Source organism: Sinohyriopsis cumingii, chromosome 7, assembly GCF_028554795.1.
Source record: "Sinohyriopsis cumingii isolate HCF-2022 chromosome 7, ASM2855479v2, whole genome shotgun sequence".
NCBI lineage: Eukaryota > Metazoa > Mollusca > Bivalvia > Unionida > Unionidae > Sinohyriopsis > Sinohyriopsis cumingii.
Genome location: NC_142967.1, coordinates 60,755,191 through 60,772,636, shown reverse-complemented (window position 1 = coordinate 60,772,636; position 17,446 = coordinate 60,755,191). Strand labels below are relative to the sequence as shown.

The 17,446-nt window shown below is 33.9% G+C and overlaps 1 protein-coding gene across 2 annotated transcripts in view; it reads right to left on the bottom strand.

Annotated features, from left to right (window-relative positions):
• Nucleotides 1-17,446, bottom strand: part of LOC149795355 (protein mono-ADP-ribosyltransferase PARP14-like) — a 135,144-nt gene that overhangs the window by 49,699 nt on the left and 67,999 nt on the right. For both annotated transcript variants that reach the window (XM_089965131.1, XM_089965130.1), the window contains 3 exons: nt 15,845-15,977; nt 5,588-5,692; nt 1,962-2,024 (listed from right to left, as the gene is read on the bottom strand). In XM_089965131.1, coding sequence (XP_089821257.1) covers nt 1,962-2,024; nt 5,588-5,692; nt 15,845-15,977 — 301 coding nt within the window. The remainder of the gene's footprint in view (nt 1-1,961; nt 2,025-5,587; nt 5,693-15,844; nt 15,978-17,446) is intronic.

The window sequence follows — 17,446 nt, the reverse complement described above, 5'->3', positions numbered from 1 at the left end:
TCAGAAATAGAAATGTGTCATTTGGCATGCTTGTCTCCTTTACAGAATTCTTTAGATTTTACTTTTAACAATCGAAGGCAACATGAATTGCATGAACTCTGGGATAATAATTGTTTATTCTACATGTCACGCTTTATTTGTAAGTCTTGTCTCCAATAAATGTGCGACTGAAAACAGGATACGCTCACTTAATGACACTTGCAATACAAGAGAAAAAGTCAAACTCGATCTTCCAAAAGTTTTCATACTTAAGTTTTGCTGGTCTTTGCTCACTTTACAGATGGTTCATCCTTTGCTGAATCACAGCTGCATTTTGACATATTGCCTTAAAAATGAATCACACTTCCACACTATTCTAGCTACTGAAATAGCTATGCTGAAAATCATGATTAAAAATATCGAGTAGCTCTGACTTCAAAGAAATACTGCTTTTGATCAATAACCCATAATCTTCAATAAAGACAGCTTAATTATTATCATTCAAGGGAATAAAGTAATAACTGCTATTTCTTCTGAACATGCATCTCACTGATGTACCTAACATCGAATGAATTGCTTGTTCCACGTTGAGTAGTTTAACCTAATAGACCACACACACACACACACGTGCACACACACACACACACACACAAAGCAGTGTTCAACTCAACAAAACTGAGTTTGAACTTAATGGAAGTTTCAGCACATATCATCTTTACACACATCAGATGTTGTTCAAAACATTTTGAAGTCCTTGTTTTACTTTTGGGAAGAATTTTTGCATTTTCATATTGCTTGATAGTGGATGGTGTTACTTTGTTGATAAATGTTGTACTCTACACAGTGATTAAATGTTGATAAGGTGTTTTCAGTATGTGGGAAGAATAAAATGTTTCCCCTTGTTGATGTGCTTAAAAAAGTCAAATTCAATCTTCCAGGAGTTTTCGTACTTAGTTTTGCCCACTTTACAGATGGCAGATCCTTCAATGAATCACAGCTGCATTTTGACATGTTGCCTTAAAATAAATCAGACTTCATCATTATTCCAACTAATGAAATAACTATGTTTGAAATCATGCTTAAAGTTATCGAGTAAACTCCGACTTCAAAGAAATATTGTTGTTGATCAATATAACCAATAGAGACACCTTAATTATTATCATTCCAGGTAATAAATTACTAAATAATTACTATTTCTTCAATACACATCTCGATGATTTTCCTAACATTGAATGTATTGGTTGTTCCACATTGAGTAGTTTAACCTCACACATGCACAGCAGGTTTCAACTCAACAAAGTAGATATTTTTAGGCAATTAGTAATCTATGCAGTTGCAACTTTTTTCTGTGACCATCTTAACTTTAAATCACTTCTAGGCAGTCAACTGTAATAAATGCAGTGACATGGTAGATTTGCATGAGTATTATGAAGTGATGTTTTCTGTTTATACAGGTTACACACATATATCATGGTGTCAAGATTCCTGAAAATCCTGTTTTTGAAATATGACCCTGTCAGGTGGCTGAGAGTAAAAAATTATGTTTTACACCTGAGATGACATGTTATGGCAGTTATGAAATTATGCATCGTGACATGATGGAAGACTTGCAGTTTTAGGACTGTTCCATTTCAACATGCATGTTACCCAGGGAAGGCAGTTTTTTTAAAGCATATGCCAGGTTACTTTGATTTCACAGAGTTCATATTAAAATCATAAGAAAATTCTAAATTGCATCTCTGGGTGAGTACCCCACTTTAAAAGTGCATTCCCTGGGTGTCCCATTATGTTTTAATGGAACAGCCCTTACTATCTGTAGCAAATAATTACGTTAAAAAGTCAAGCTCAGAATTAAACAAAATCAGAGAAGCATATTTATATCTGAACTCTAATTTATTTGTGAATTATATTCATTTAGTGAGTAAAATTATAAAGACAAAGCTCTTTCCAAGGGGATACTGCTGCATACAAAATAATGTTACCCTTTTTCTGGCATTCCTTTTCCAGACGTGGACAATTTTGCTTCAATGAAACAGATACAGCCCCTGCAATTCACAGAAAAGGTTTAATTCAAGTTTATTACTTTAGCAGGTTAACATATTCTGACAACTTAATTTTAGCAAATATTCTCATTGGTGGCTCTTTGCTGACCTCATTCCATGGATGATTTCTGATCTCATAATGATGGGTGATTTCAGAGCTGATTATCAAATGTCCAAATAGGATGGGTGATTTCTGAGCTGATTCTCAAATGTCCAAATATCATTAGGATAAGTCATTTCAGAGCTGATTGTCAAATGTCCAAATATCATTAGGATGGGTGATTTCAGAGCTGATTGTCAAATGTCCCAATATCATTAGGATGAGTGATTTCAGAGCTGACTGACAAATGTCCATATAGGATGGGTGATTTCAGAGCTGATTGTCAAATCTCCAAAAATCATTAGGATGGGTGATTTCAGAGCTGATTGTCAAATGTCCCAATATCATTAGGATGAGTGATTTCAGAGCTGATTGTCAAATGTCCAAATAGGATGGGTGATTTCAGAGCTGATTGTCAAATGTCCAAATATCATTAGGATGGGTGATTTCAGAGCTGATTGTCAAATGTCCAAATAGGATGGGTGATTTCAGAGCTGATTGTCAAATGTCCCAATATCATTAGGATGGGTGATTTCAGAGCTGATTGTCAAATGTCCCAATATCCAAAGGATGAGTGATTTCAGAGCTGATTGTCAAATGTCCAAATGAGTGATTTCAGAGCTGATTGTCAAATGTCCAAATATCATTAGGATGGGTGATTTCAGAGCTGATTGTCAAATGTCCAAATAGGATGGGTGATTTCAGAGCTGATTGTCAAATGTCCAAATATCATTAGGATGAGTGATTTCAGAGCTGATTGTCAAATGTCCAAATAGGATGGGTGATTTCAAAGCTGATTGTCAAATGTCCAAATATCATTAGGATGGGTGATTTCAGAGCTGATTACCAAAAGACCAGTTCTCCTTATGATGGGTGATTTCAGAACTGATGGCCAATTGATAAGTCCAAATGACAATATGATGGGTAATATTAGAGATAATTGCTAAAAGTTCAAATCTCATTATGATTGGCAATTTCAGAGCCTAATGCAAATTCCAAAGTCCATATTTATAGACCCAATTAAGGGGCTACATTTACCAGATGTTAATTTAAAAGTATGTATGGAAATGTATGAATTGCAAACATCATTAGCTGAAGTATTTATCATTATGTTAGGCGCTTATTACATGTCACCTTGCTCATGTAGCATAGGAAAAATATCACTGCACAGGGACTGAGAAAGTATACACATCTGATGAACTTGATATTTAGATATATAATCAAGCGATCTCTTCAAGTTGAACATTTTTGTGGATCTATAGCCATTTCATTGGAGCAGAAAAGATGAAACATATGCCAGAAAATGCTGCCCAATGCATGGGGTTCAAGATTTAAACTTTTTAATAGGTAATTGTCTCTGACATTACCTGTTTGTGGAGTGACATCAAAGATTAATATTAGTGACCCTTGAAGTGGAGGAAAACCAAAGTCCTCAGATGGGTAACCACTAATGAATGCATATGCTCCAAGGCGGCCCAGAATAAAACACTGGACCAATCGTACAAAGCATGTATTGTCTCTGTGTCATCCATTGTAAATTAATAACATGTGGTAAACATTTATTTTTATAGACTTATTTAGTGATAGACTATTCTCTCTTGAAGTCCACTTCAAAACTAAAGTATAAAAATGCACATGTTACAAAAGAAACTAATTACTATTTAGTCTAACTTGTTGATATTATACAGACTAAGTTATATTAACCTTTCTGTAGCATATACTGGGGAAATTAATATTTTTCACTCCAAATGGTGCAAATACCTAAAAAAAATTCTGTCTTTTACCTAGAATATTTTTACTCTAACATTTAGTATTTTACGTAACAAAAAGAACAAAGATTTTTATCTTTGAGATTCTGGAATTTGAATTAGATGAACACTGCTTAGCTAGGCTTGCAGTAAATGCTCTTTGACCTTATACTGGTCAAACTGTTTGAGGACACAGACCTGCCATTTGTTATTTAATCTAAGTAGAAACTGATATGCAGTTAGTTAATCACATGATTTGTTCTATAACAGTCAGTTTAGAAACATTCCCTGACCTGCAGTGATTTAGTGGTACCTTTACATTAGCCTCGTGTATCATGCGAAGAAGGTACACATATTCCACATTTTCACTAAGATGGAAGATAACAGTTATATATTGTCTCACAATCACCAGAAATGTTGCACACTTGTCACTGATGTTTTACCTTAAATTTATATATATGATTTATTTAATTTAAAAACTATACCATAATATTTTGCCAAACAACAGCATTTTAGACCATACTACTATTTTAAAAATTGGTTATTTTCTTTAAAGAATGATAACCATAATATCTGAAGTGTAAACACAGGGGCAATCATTCATATATATTAGAAACATTTGCATCCCTCTTGAGCCACAATCAAATAATAATTATAAGCACTATTTTTTATTATATTAATCCAGCATTTCATCTTAGAGAATCTTTGATAATTTATACACTTAGTGGTAATAACACCTATGTAATATTACACATTTATTCTGTACAAGAAATTGTGTATGTATACTCATGGTTAACATCATGTTAAATTTCTGTTAAATACAATCTTTTGTATTGTATTTGTTATATTGGCTAGTAGCTGAAATGATTGAATTATGCATTACAGTATTATTATTATTATTATTATTGCTACAACTCCATGGTCTTAAATTATGTAACCTGAAAGAAGAGAAAATAACATGTTCAGTAAAAACAACAGATAATTCACTTGCAAGAATATTAGGTGAAACTTCAAAAGATATTTACAGCATTGTGAATTGAATTTAAAATAATCATAAATGTTCTATCACGATTTCAAAAGTACATAATGTTCAAACTGAATTCCAATAATCTTGAATGTCCTGAAGTACTGGAGGGTTGAATATCTTGATGAACCATAAAGATATAATCCTGAATGTCTTTGAATGAGTTCTCAATAATCCCAAATGAAAGAGTTCTCTGTAAACCTAACTGTAGTGTTTCAGTCCAAAACGTCAACAAAAACTCTCAGATTCCAATGAATAATTCCTCTTAAAGTATATCTCAACAGAACAAAAAAACTCTGATCATAGATTCACAAAGACTCATACTAAACAGGAATGTAAAACTGTTTACCAAATCTCTCTCTCTATATATCGACACCTCACTTGATCAGTGATGCAACAGATTTTCCGAGAAACTAATGGAAAATTGAAACAAACATTCAACAAGTTCCCTTCCAGAACATTCTAAAACAAACTTGTAAGCATGGCTTGGCCTTGAACCAAAATTTTAGTAAATTTGTTAACAACAATAGTAAGGTAAGAATAAACTCTACCCTCAATCATGGACAAAGTCAGACATGCAACATATATATTAAATATAAATAGTACATATATATAAGGTGTTTTATGAATCATTTGAGTAAACTTAATGGAAATAGCAAAACTTGTGAAACAATGTAGCTTACTTTAATCTTACCTTGAAATACAAAATCTGCACCAACACTGTTAACAATGGCATCTGTTGTCTCATTTAAGATATCTCCTGTGCAGACTTTTACTTTTATTTTGCCAACTGTGCAAGCTGAAATAAAAGAAATAACTTTACCAGTGTCAACATACTGTCACTTTCAATTTTTTTCTGATATTTACACATATTTTACCCTTCAAGCTCCCCCAAAAGTAGTTTTTATTGGCAACTAGTTATTTTACTGAGCAAATAATGAATGGAAAGGATAATAAACTAACATGTTCAAGATTGCTGAATAAATTATCTAAAAAGCATATTATTAAATCAAGAAGTCATTTATGCAGATGTACAGAACATTTGGAACTTGTCCTAACTGAAGTGAATGCATTATAATAAAATATTTATTGTGTTTAGAGTAGAAGAAATTTGTACACAATGTTCAAGTAAATGAGTAGAATTAAACAGTTTTATATACTTTGAATACATTCTAAAAATGTCTTTTTGTATTTTAAAAGAAAAAATATATATTTGCAAACAGGAATTCTGTAAATGGCATATTGTATACTTGCCCTGTATTTAATAGTATCTGTGTGGGCATTAGTACAGCACCATTGACTCTGGAGATTATTGAACACTTAATATAATGACCTTTTGTCAAGTTATGCACATTTGGATTAATGATACTGTGCAGAAACTAATCTTTCCTAATCTGACTTACCATGACCATGACACCTTTACAGCCCAGACTCTAAAGGTTTCTTTTTCACCCCATGCGCAATCCATCCATAAAGTGTGCTCACTGAACTTCATGTGAACAAAACTCATTTGACTTTAGCCACAATGACCTTGAACTTAGATTTTTGTAACCAATAAAACCCTTACACACCCTAAGTGCTAGCCCTCTACACAGTTAATTTTGGTCAAGATACAGTCTAGAATTACAGTTACTATATAAGAAAAGCTTTTCTTCTCTAATTGACCTGATGTTTGACCTTTTACCTTGAAATCAACAGATCTTGTTCTTAACCCAAGTGCAAGCCATCCCATAAATATGATCAAGGTATGTGATGAAGAACTAATGTATTGTGCATAAATCACGTCTCTTCTTTCATTCATATTAACTTTGACCTTTGACTTTCTAACCTCAAACTGATAGGTTTTTATCAAAATGAACTTGTCTGTAGATTGCTACAGTGGTAGTTCCTGTGAAACTGAAGATATTGTGTTGAAGAGGAAAAGGTGATGGACAAAAGACAGTTGGATAATCTAATCCGCCAAACGGCAGTTGTATAAAAATATGCTACTTATATTTTATATAGATCACTGTACATGAATGACAGAAACAAATATGAACATATATACATGTATGAATACAATCTGTAATGCTGATCCTTGTTTTCTTCTAGAATCAAAGAGAAATTCTATCTTTGTAGATATGTAATAGGGTGTAAATGGGAAAGAAGGCATGATTAATGATGGCTTTTAAGAAATACTTCCTTGAGGGTATTTCCTAAATGTATCAGAACTCTCAAAATGACAGTGATAGACTTAAGGTATGCTATATTTCTGGCCATTAAACTTAAAATGTAACTGGCCCATCAAAAATTTAATTGGCTTAATGTTACACTAAATTTCAGTACATATTACCCTGCCAAACAAGAGGCCTTTGAATTCAAGGGACTGATGTTCAATGAGGGAAAACAAATTTCCAGAAATTAAAGATAAAACCAATTTTTCCTTTTAACAGCTCAGTTTTGACAGTAGCTCTCATATTCATCAGTGGAAACAATATTTAAATTAGCTGCTGGGGAGGGCGCCCTGAGTGGCTGAGTGGTCTAAAGTGCTCACTGTTATGGATCACTGCCATCTCACCTCTGTCTGCAGGGGTTCATGTCTTGGATCAATGGCTAATGTGAGTATGTGAGAAAGCTTTCCAGTAGCTGCTTATGTGTCTGTGGGTTTTTTTTTTTTGTTTTCCCCCAAGTTCTTCCTCGACCATTTATACTGGCTGCCATGTATAGCCTATCATGTGCTGAAAAATGGCATTAAACCATACAACAACAACAACAGATTCTATGGTAGATGTATTGGATCTTAGAATGGCACCATTTTCATTTATGACAAAAGAGACTTAATTGGAAGTCTTTGGTTTAGCCCCCAGGTTCATAATGATCATGATCCATTCATGGGGAGTAGATTTTCAAGATTATGGCAGTCACATTGGATGTATGACTGGCACCGTTTCACCTAGATATCATCAGATGACTATTGGTGAAAATCCCATGTTGCTATAGTGATCCATTTGAAAGAAGCAGATATAAGAATATATTCATGATAACAAACCAACATGGTGGCTGTATTAAGGGTTAGTCATTTTTATTTGTTACCAGCTAGACACCATAATAAAGCTTCTAATGACTTTCCATTTATGAGGCATAGCAAAATCCAGTTTTTCAAAGTGATCACATAGTTAGTGTGAGTGTGATTAGGATTTTTAACATAGCTTTAACAATGTTTCAGTCATATTGCTACGATGTCTGCAGTGTGGCAGTTTATAGTGATGTCTAGCACTGGAGCATCATGTTGCAGACATGTAGTATGATGTCCCACCCAGTCACATTATTCTGACACCAGGCAAACCAGTCCTAACACTAACGTCTTAATGCTGAGCATCTAGCAAGGCAGCTGTTAGTATGATTTTTGTAAGTCGAGTGACATTTTAATTTAGGATCAACAAAACATTATAAAATGTCTCTTGATGAAAACACCATGCTGTTATGACAATTCATTTTAAGTCGGCCAATGATATTAGACCTCATGTCAATATAATATTCATTTAATACTAACTAGATCATCGTAAAAAGTATTTAAGTGAAAACCTCATGTTGATACAACCATCCACCCAGGAGACGTAACAATAAAAATTACAAAATTGTCAAGGAAGCTGATATGGTGGTTATAGGTACATCTGATCAGCACCGTTTTCATTTACGACCAGCTAGACCCCCTACATTTTTATTTAGTAAACAAATTCCTGTTCATATAACCATCAATATAGTGCAAGTTTGTGTTGACCATATTAAATATCAGATCAGCTGGACATTACAAGATGTCTTTGGACAAAAACCTCACATTAATTTCACTTTCTGTTTAGGAAAAGTGGCGAGAAGAGTATATAAAAAATTATGTCATGACAGCTATATTCAATGTCAGATTATAAGGTGCCATTGTCATTTAGGACCTACCAGACCTCATATAAAGTCTTCAGTTAATGTTAATATAACCATTTATTGAGGAGCTGTAGTGATATCTGAGCAACACTGGTTTCATTTAGACCTAGACCATTTTTGTTATGTGTGTCAAGTTTCATGGGAATCCTCGACCAAGTAGTTTTGGAGGTGTAGTGATAAGAAACTGGTGCTACTTTTTGGACAGAGGATAGATGGGCAACAGATGAAAGACAATCCTATAAGCTCTTCTGGTGTATGGACAGTTATAGAGCAGAAGACTTGTCAATAATAGAAGAAAGTTTAATGAAAAACCAGATATGCACATTTTACTACAACACATCACTCAATGATTTTGGCTAGAATGTTAAAAATCCCTTAATTTCTACATGGATGAACAACAGGTGATTGATGTAATACCATCCATAAGCTCTTCTGGTCTATGACTAATTACTGATCTGCAGGAATTGTCAATAATAGAATACATGCGAAGCAGAACCAACTGACAAATTTTAGAAATATGATATTTTATTTAATGTCCAACATTTTAAAATTTTAGTAGAACCTACAATTTACATAGATCTTATTTTGATTTTTACTAGAATTTTTCAATAAATACATATCCTACATTCACTTTGCCAATATCAAAATCACAAATGCCAATGTATTAAAATTAGAACTGAATAATGAGACTGATGTATGGCTCTAAACTTGATATCAACCAACAGCATTGTGTGTAAATTAAGTCTGCATATAATGCTGCATGGTACCCTGCTGCAAAGAATAAATATGCTTATACTATTGCATGCAAAAGAAATAATACCTACATTGCAGAATCTGAAGAAAAAAAAATGCTTTCATCTGGCCTGAGACTAGTTACTAGACCAACACTTGTAAATTCATCTCTGTTTTTAACCTGTCCACTTGTGTTTAGTCTCACTTTAGTCATGGCATCACAAAGAATGAGGAACACTTTTCGCACTATCATGTTCACTTTACAATACCCAACGAAATATGTACATTTTTAAAAACAAATCATTAACATTGCAAAACTGAATACATGGAAGTAATAAATATGACCCCAATATATATATATATATATATATATATATATATATATATATATATATATATATATATATATATATATATATATATATATATTAGAATCATCACTGTTGTACAAGAGTATATTATTCATACAAAATATTTGGAATCACAGCATAAAATACTATATTCTTCGAGTAAAGTTTGCAGTTCTTCATAGCATTATCATAACATTATGTTACTTCTCTGTAGGTCAAGTACTGCATAGTATTGCATGCATGTATGTATGTATGTATGTATTTTTGTATGCATGTATGTATGTATATATGTATGTATGTATGCTTACATGTATGTATGTGCATGCACATGAATGTACATCATGAACAAATGTACGTATAAATGAATGTCTTGGGACATAATAAAAGTAGAATATCTTAATTTTGTTTCAAACAAATTCACAAATAATCATGGTGTATTAATTTTGGGACAAACATTCATTGGAATATTTTCAAAGATTACATACTTTGGGACACCTTAGAAGTTTTTTAAACTCACCAATCAGTATATTCCATCAATTTTAACATTAGAAAGTCTTGTTGTTAATGCACTACCTTATTACTCAAGGTTATTATAAATTCAGGTAATAAAAATATAAACAAATAAGAAGAAGAAAATTTAATCATTTTTATTTCAGATCTTATAAATTTTATTGGTGTTTGACAAGCATTTAATTAGCACAAACAGAATATTTTACTAAACAAACAAGGACACTCCCTTGTTTCCACTAAACTAGTTTAGTATTTTTATTAACATGTAACTTCACTAAAACTGTCACCAGTAATTGCAAATGTTCTCAGCCATGCCAACTGAATATGTGCATGGGGCCACTACATTTAAAGTTCCATTAGCAAGTTGGTAGTTGAACAGCATTTGTTCCTCACCCAAACAGTGCATAACACTATATCTATTTAATACTGCCAAGAGTTTTTTCTATTAGTATGAACACTGATTGGTTTAAATTCATTGGTTACTTTTGAACGTATCAAATGAAAACAGTACAATAACTTTACATATAGATGGACATTGAAAATTTAACCTGTTATAGATTGTAGTACAATGAACATTTGCATTAAATTTTTTTCCTCAATCAAAAATATTAATTCTTAAATGTTAATAATGGAGAATGTTCACAAAGTTCATTTGTAAAGCATTGTATTAAAAATCCATTCATTTTGTATAATTAACAAATAAAATTAATGAAAATTAATTACTGATTGTATTACCCACCTCAATTAAATCAAATCAGCATAATTTCCTCTAAATAAAGAAGAAAGGGAAATCAGAGAGTGAGCAAATGATCAAGAGATGTACAGAAAATATCAAGAGGAATAATATTCAAAAACAGGTTGTCATCTATCATAAGGAAGTTAGATTTGAACCATAAACACATGTCTATATTACACCTTTGCATAATACATTTATGATGGCAATGTAAAGGTAGCCAATATCAAGCAGAATATGACGAAGGTATATCATGTGATGAAATAAGTGATTATAGTACAAGGGGTTGAGTGCCCAATGACTCAATTCAAATTTATGACTATTTGATTTGTGAAGCAATATTGTCTATTATATTTGATTGAAGAAACAGAGCTGATGTATTTATTATCTCATTGTAGCTCATATAAGATAAAATGTAGAAATAAAATGAAGATGTGATTCCACATTTGAATGCACATTATTTTCATATTTTCTTTTCAATAATTATGTTGATTGTCCTTTAAGTTTAAAGGTGACAATGACAACACTAACTGGTTTGGTTTCTGCATGCAAAGCTGAGTACATAAGTGCCTGATCAGGTCATTTTGCTCTCTGAACTGTATGTGGCACACTTGACATTAGACGATTTTGGGGTTTGCTGGATCAGTAAAGGAGGACTGAGATTTACACAGATCCTGTTTTTGTTCAAAGTCTGTTAACTCTGTTGAAAGTCTGTACTCTAGTTTGGATGACACTGTGCCAGGTAGAGCCATCATGTGTGATATCTTCCCAAGACTAAATGTCAATGTTTAAGTATTTCAAGGATGGCTTGAGGGAATCTTTGAAGCATTGGTTCTCACAACCATGAGATCGCTTTCCCTCCTTTAGCTTGCCACAGAAGATCTTCTTTCATAGTTGATCTCCTGACATTCTAGTGATGTGGTCTGCCCCATTGAAGCACTTTAATGAACTGTAGCTTTTTTCAAAGATATGAGACCAATACAATTTTTTCCCAGCACTTCAGCATTCGAATGTACAGTATTTTTATATTTCTTTTAAATAATTGTAAAATATTTGTTTTCTTCTTGATGACCACACTGACTCTAGGTGTAGCATTGGTTATTTCAATTTCTTTAATTTCTGCATGGCCAATGATCCATTGGTTTTGCAAATTCCCTACAGTTTAATCTCTACATCACAAACGTTTTTGTTCATGTTACACATCAACTCCCAAAAATTATCTGGGGCAGATAATGGCAGTGCTAACGTTTGTGAATCATAATTTTAAATAAAATTATTCGTAAATGATGCAGTAACAATTTATAGTAATAATCAACATATGATTTTCAGGTATGAAAGATTAAAAATTATGTTGAAACAGAGACCTCCATGGCTGACCTTTAATTTGCAAACAGAAATCATTATATCAAAGTCTATCTAAACCAAACAATATTTTTTAAAAGTTTAAAGATTTTGTTGTAAGTTTTTGCCATATTTGTAAATTATGTTAAAGTATGTTTTACAAATTATGTTTGTTCAATTGGCAGTCATGGTTACCAAATACATTTCAAGGTAGTTTTTGCATTAAAAATCCAAATATATGAGGTCATTCAAGACATTAATAGTGAGGAAGGATTTACATCAGACATTGTACATTTCACATAAAGCAAATATGTCAAAGAATTGCTGGCAAGAGCAAGTTTTTGTTTTAAGAAAAAAAAAACATGTCTATAATACAATGACTTATGTTTGTGATTTTGATCTGTGTTTTAGATTTTAACTTCGATTTAACAATTTTTCAGTCATATCACTACAATATCTGATGTCAAGCACTGGGGCATCATGCCACAGAAGTTTAGCATCATGTCCCACCAAGTCACATTATACTGATACCAGTAATGACACCTCTTTATACAATCTAAAATATATGGACAGGTGGACCATAGGTACCTCTAGCTGGACTGACTAATAGGTGAACTGCATATATGATACTAAAGCATACAAAGAACCAACAGAGAGGTAGTCTCAAACTCTTTAATCAACAACTATTTAGCATTATAAAACAGCACATAAGTATACATATTTGGCATTCCTTGGGTCTCACCCTCCACTGCATGAGGTTAGTTGTGGTAAGATGGTAGAGAAGCATGCAGTAACTATGAGGCAGAATTGCCAGTCTGACTGATGTCAGGGCCAAATGGCCAACATGCCCTATCTATGAGGCAGAATTGCCAGTATGACTGATGTCCAGGCAGAATTGCCGATGTTCTGAGGTGGACTCGCCAGTATCACTGACTGACATAACTGTTAAGGCAGAATTGCCACTGTATTGAGGCAGTCGCCACAACTTGTTATGTCTGTAAGTCAAGTGGATTGGGGACAGAATGCCTGATGATGCAATAGTGGCAAATACCACTGGAGAAGATACGGCAAGAGCAGCCTGTTAGTATGCAGGGGCTGGTTGCCACCTCCAGAGATAGTGGAATTAGTATGCTAGTGGGAGGTTAAACATAAGACCTGCAGGCGAAGGGTGAGCCAGATGTAACAGAACTGCAGGTGGCGGTTGGGGTGGTGGAGGATACGAAAACAAAAACAGACCACTCTCAATGCTACTGTCAGCTACCTCAGCACAGCAGACCTTTGTCTCGGATTGGCTGATTGCTAATCCAACTTAGTGTGGGTGTCCACTGAACTGACCTAGAACTGACCCACATCACGGGCCCTGGCTGGACTCCATTCTTTGTGTAAACATCATTTAATTACATTAAAAACCTAGTCGAGTGGATTGGGGACAGAATGCCCAAACGACACTGCATGCCGAGAATGGAACTTCAGTAGTATGCAGTAATCACTTGACATGCATAATGTAAATGTCCCAACAGACTCAGCAATTCCCTCTTCATACAAGGTTTCCTTTGCTGGAAAGGTTTTAGTAGTGCAGCTAATCTGCTCAGCTTATCTTGTGGCAATCTAGATTCCATTTTTTCTGAGCTTAGAATTATACCCAAGCATTCCATGACTGGTGACAGTCCTAAAGTCTTGTGGGGAGCAATTGGAATAGATAACCTGTTGAAAATCAATGGGATTAATGCAATTGTTCTTTCAGCTGGAAAACCAGGCTCATCAATGGACAAAAAAATCATCCAGTAAATGCAAGAAATGTGATATACCATAATTATGTTGAGCTATCCACGAACTTGCTCTGGATAGTGTATCGAAAATCTTAGGACTACTTCTACTACCAAACTCTAACTTGGTGTAGAAATAATGTTGTTTCCTCCACCTGACACCATACAGAGGCAACAATGTTGGGGGTATGGGAATTATCTTGAATGCATCAGTAATATCAATCTTACACATATTAGCACCCATTCCTAACTGCACCAGAATGTGAATAGCATCATCTATTTTTATGTAGGAGAGTGAAAAATGTTCTTTGCTGATTAAGGCATTGATACTTTCATGCTCAAGTGAACAGTGAGGTGCCGACAGATCTACTATAAATCTGTACTTGCCAGGATATTTGCTTTGTACTACGCCCAGGGGGCTAATCTGGAATACAGGAAATGGTGGACTTTCAAAAGGGCCTATGAGGCAATTCTTGGAGAGCTCATACTCAAGTAATACATCGACTACATCGGATTGTGATGTTGCTGATATCAAATTTTACACATGAATGAAGAAGTAGGCTGATGAGAAAGTCTCGTATGAAAACCATAGCAGAGACCATTTATAGGATAATCCACAAATTCTTTATCAGGATGGTGTTGCAATTCTTCTTGCAATCTAGTGATGTTGATTGGTGTGGTTGCCCAAAATCTTACTGCTATATCCTGATTTAGTCATTGAGGTTTTGTAGTTGGCAGTACCTGTTTAGTCATGAGGTCACACCTCAGTGTAATATCCTTCTCCAACCTTGTCTATCTACTGTAATCTGTCTATTCACTGATGGGCCTTGTTATGGTTGACTAATTGCTGTCTGCGGAGCAAGATGACAGAAGTCTGAATCATGAACAAAACTCCAGCAATGCTGACATGGAACAACCTTGTAAACAGATAAGACATATGTTTGGAGCTTGGGGACGATTCTACTCCAGTCTACTTTTATATTCATGGAGCTCAGTAAATGGCTGCTTTTTGTGCAAATTGTTTGTGATACTCATAAAAAGCTGGGCTTCCTTTTGTTAGGGCATACATTTTTATCATCTCTTTTTGATAAAGATCCAATTCTTGAGTTCTGGAAGGGAAGGCATCGCACACAATTGCCTTGTACAGACTAAACGTCAGTATGAACTCACTAACAGACATGTTCTTGTAAAGCCTATGATTGCAGACTTGTGTAATATTTGACATTTGACCAGGAAACGTTCCCACCAACTTCATGCCCCGCTGACCTGACTGAATGGATGTTTGCTCTTCAAATTCATGTGGCATTAGAAGTAAAGATAAATTTACATATTTACCTGCAATAATTTCCTTTCACAGTTGTAAGCTGATGGGGTCAATATCCAGAGCTCCAAGTGAGGCAGCTGTTAGTACCATTTTTATGTCTTTGGTGTGACTATGCTGTGGTCCGAACCCATGACCTTCTGCTTTATAGGTGGACACTCTAACCACTTAGGCCACCAGGGTGTTCAAGATCACTCGTTATGTCCAATAGACTTTCTTACATATTATATAGTTTCCTGTAAATTTATCAACAGAACAATTGGAAATTTAACAAACATATTACCTGAATCATCACTGGGATCAATTACAATACAACAACCATTTCCTGAGAGTGTTTTGACATCTTGAACATTAATTGACCGTTCCTTTCTGATGTCAGCTCTATGAAGAATTCTTCTCAGTTGATCACGGAAGGCCTTGAAAAAAGAATTAACCATATAAGAAAACCATCATAAATATCTGCATTGTTTTAGTTTTAGCTCCACTTTCCCTCCTTCCAATGCCCTTTGGGCAATATTCAGGATTCAAAACTTTCACCACCATTAGCCCATTGTCAAAAGAACATGTTTAATATGTATAGATGCATTTCCATATGGACACAAACTGCATTTATACATTGAACATGATCTTTTACAATTGAAATGATACCTTTGACTAAAATGAATGCCCATCATCCCAATTAAGCTAGCTCCATGATCTGAAATCATCCTGTCATCAATTAAGTAAACATGATGCTTGCTTTGATCACCCAGGTCTTTAAATCAGTGTTGATGGAGTTAAGGTTATAAGACACATAAACAGATGGATAAAACAGACATCCAGGTGGGCAATGGATTGATGAACATAAGGAACTTAAGCAAAATTTAATTAATGAAGTAAAATAATATAAATTATTCGAGTTATTAAGTCAAATCCCAGGCCTCTTCAACTAGAGAAAATTAAATGCCTAGGCACCAACCAATCACAATAATCACAAAAGTACAGATATACATATACACAATTTGAATATTATCAAATTGTACTTTCTAAAAGTTATGAAGTTGGTCTAAATAATTAAACATAAGCAGCTAAAATGTTAATGGTATTCACTTTTTTAATATCAATTCGTCACGTTGTCTCTTCTATTTTTGATAATGAGCAATAAAAACTCACGATTTGTACCCCAATCCCCATTGGCAATATCTAGAAATCTGAACATTTGTGAGAAACAGTGGAAGTAAGTGAGAAGTAAAGATAACAAATAAGTGGAAAAAATAACTGGGTAAATAATTGGCAGGTGGAATACACTAATTCAAAAGTTTAGGTAAAATTTATGTCAATGGGTGAAAACTTTGGTAAGTTCTGTAAGTATTCACATTTGACTACATAATTTTGTTTGTTTATCCCCTTGAACAGTTTAAACTAAATCACGATGATGCACAATGACATTATATACAAAAAGACACTATTATGGTTTCAAACATCGAGCATGATAATTGCCCTGCATTCAACATATCCACACTTTGTATCAATGGATATTACTTGCATATCGGAACTAAAGTATTAATAATTTCCAATAATTAAAACTAAAACTGTTATTGATGTGACCTTCACCCAGGGGCACACCAAACAGTAGTTGCTTGACCCTTAAGCTGAAGTTGCATTGGAAATGTAAATATCTGAGAAGATAGACATTCAGGGGCCATAACTCTTCAAAATGATGATTTGGAATACTGAAAATCTAATTCAAGTCCTCATCTATATAATTGAATATGATAGCTTAAACTAAATAAAAATTCTTTAGTAAAGTTATGCTGCAGAAAACATAGTTAGAAGGGTAGGCTAGGAGAGGCCATAACACTTTTAAATGATAATGCGGATCATTTGAAATTAAATTAACTCAAGT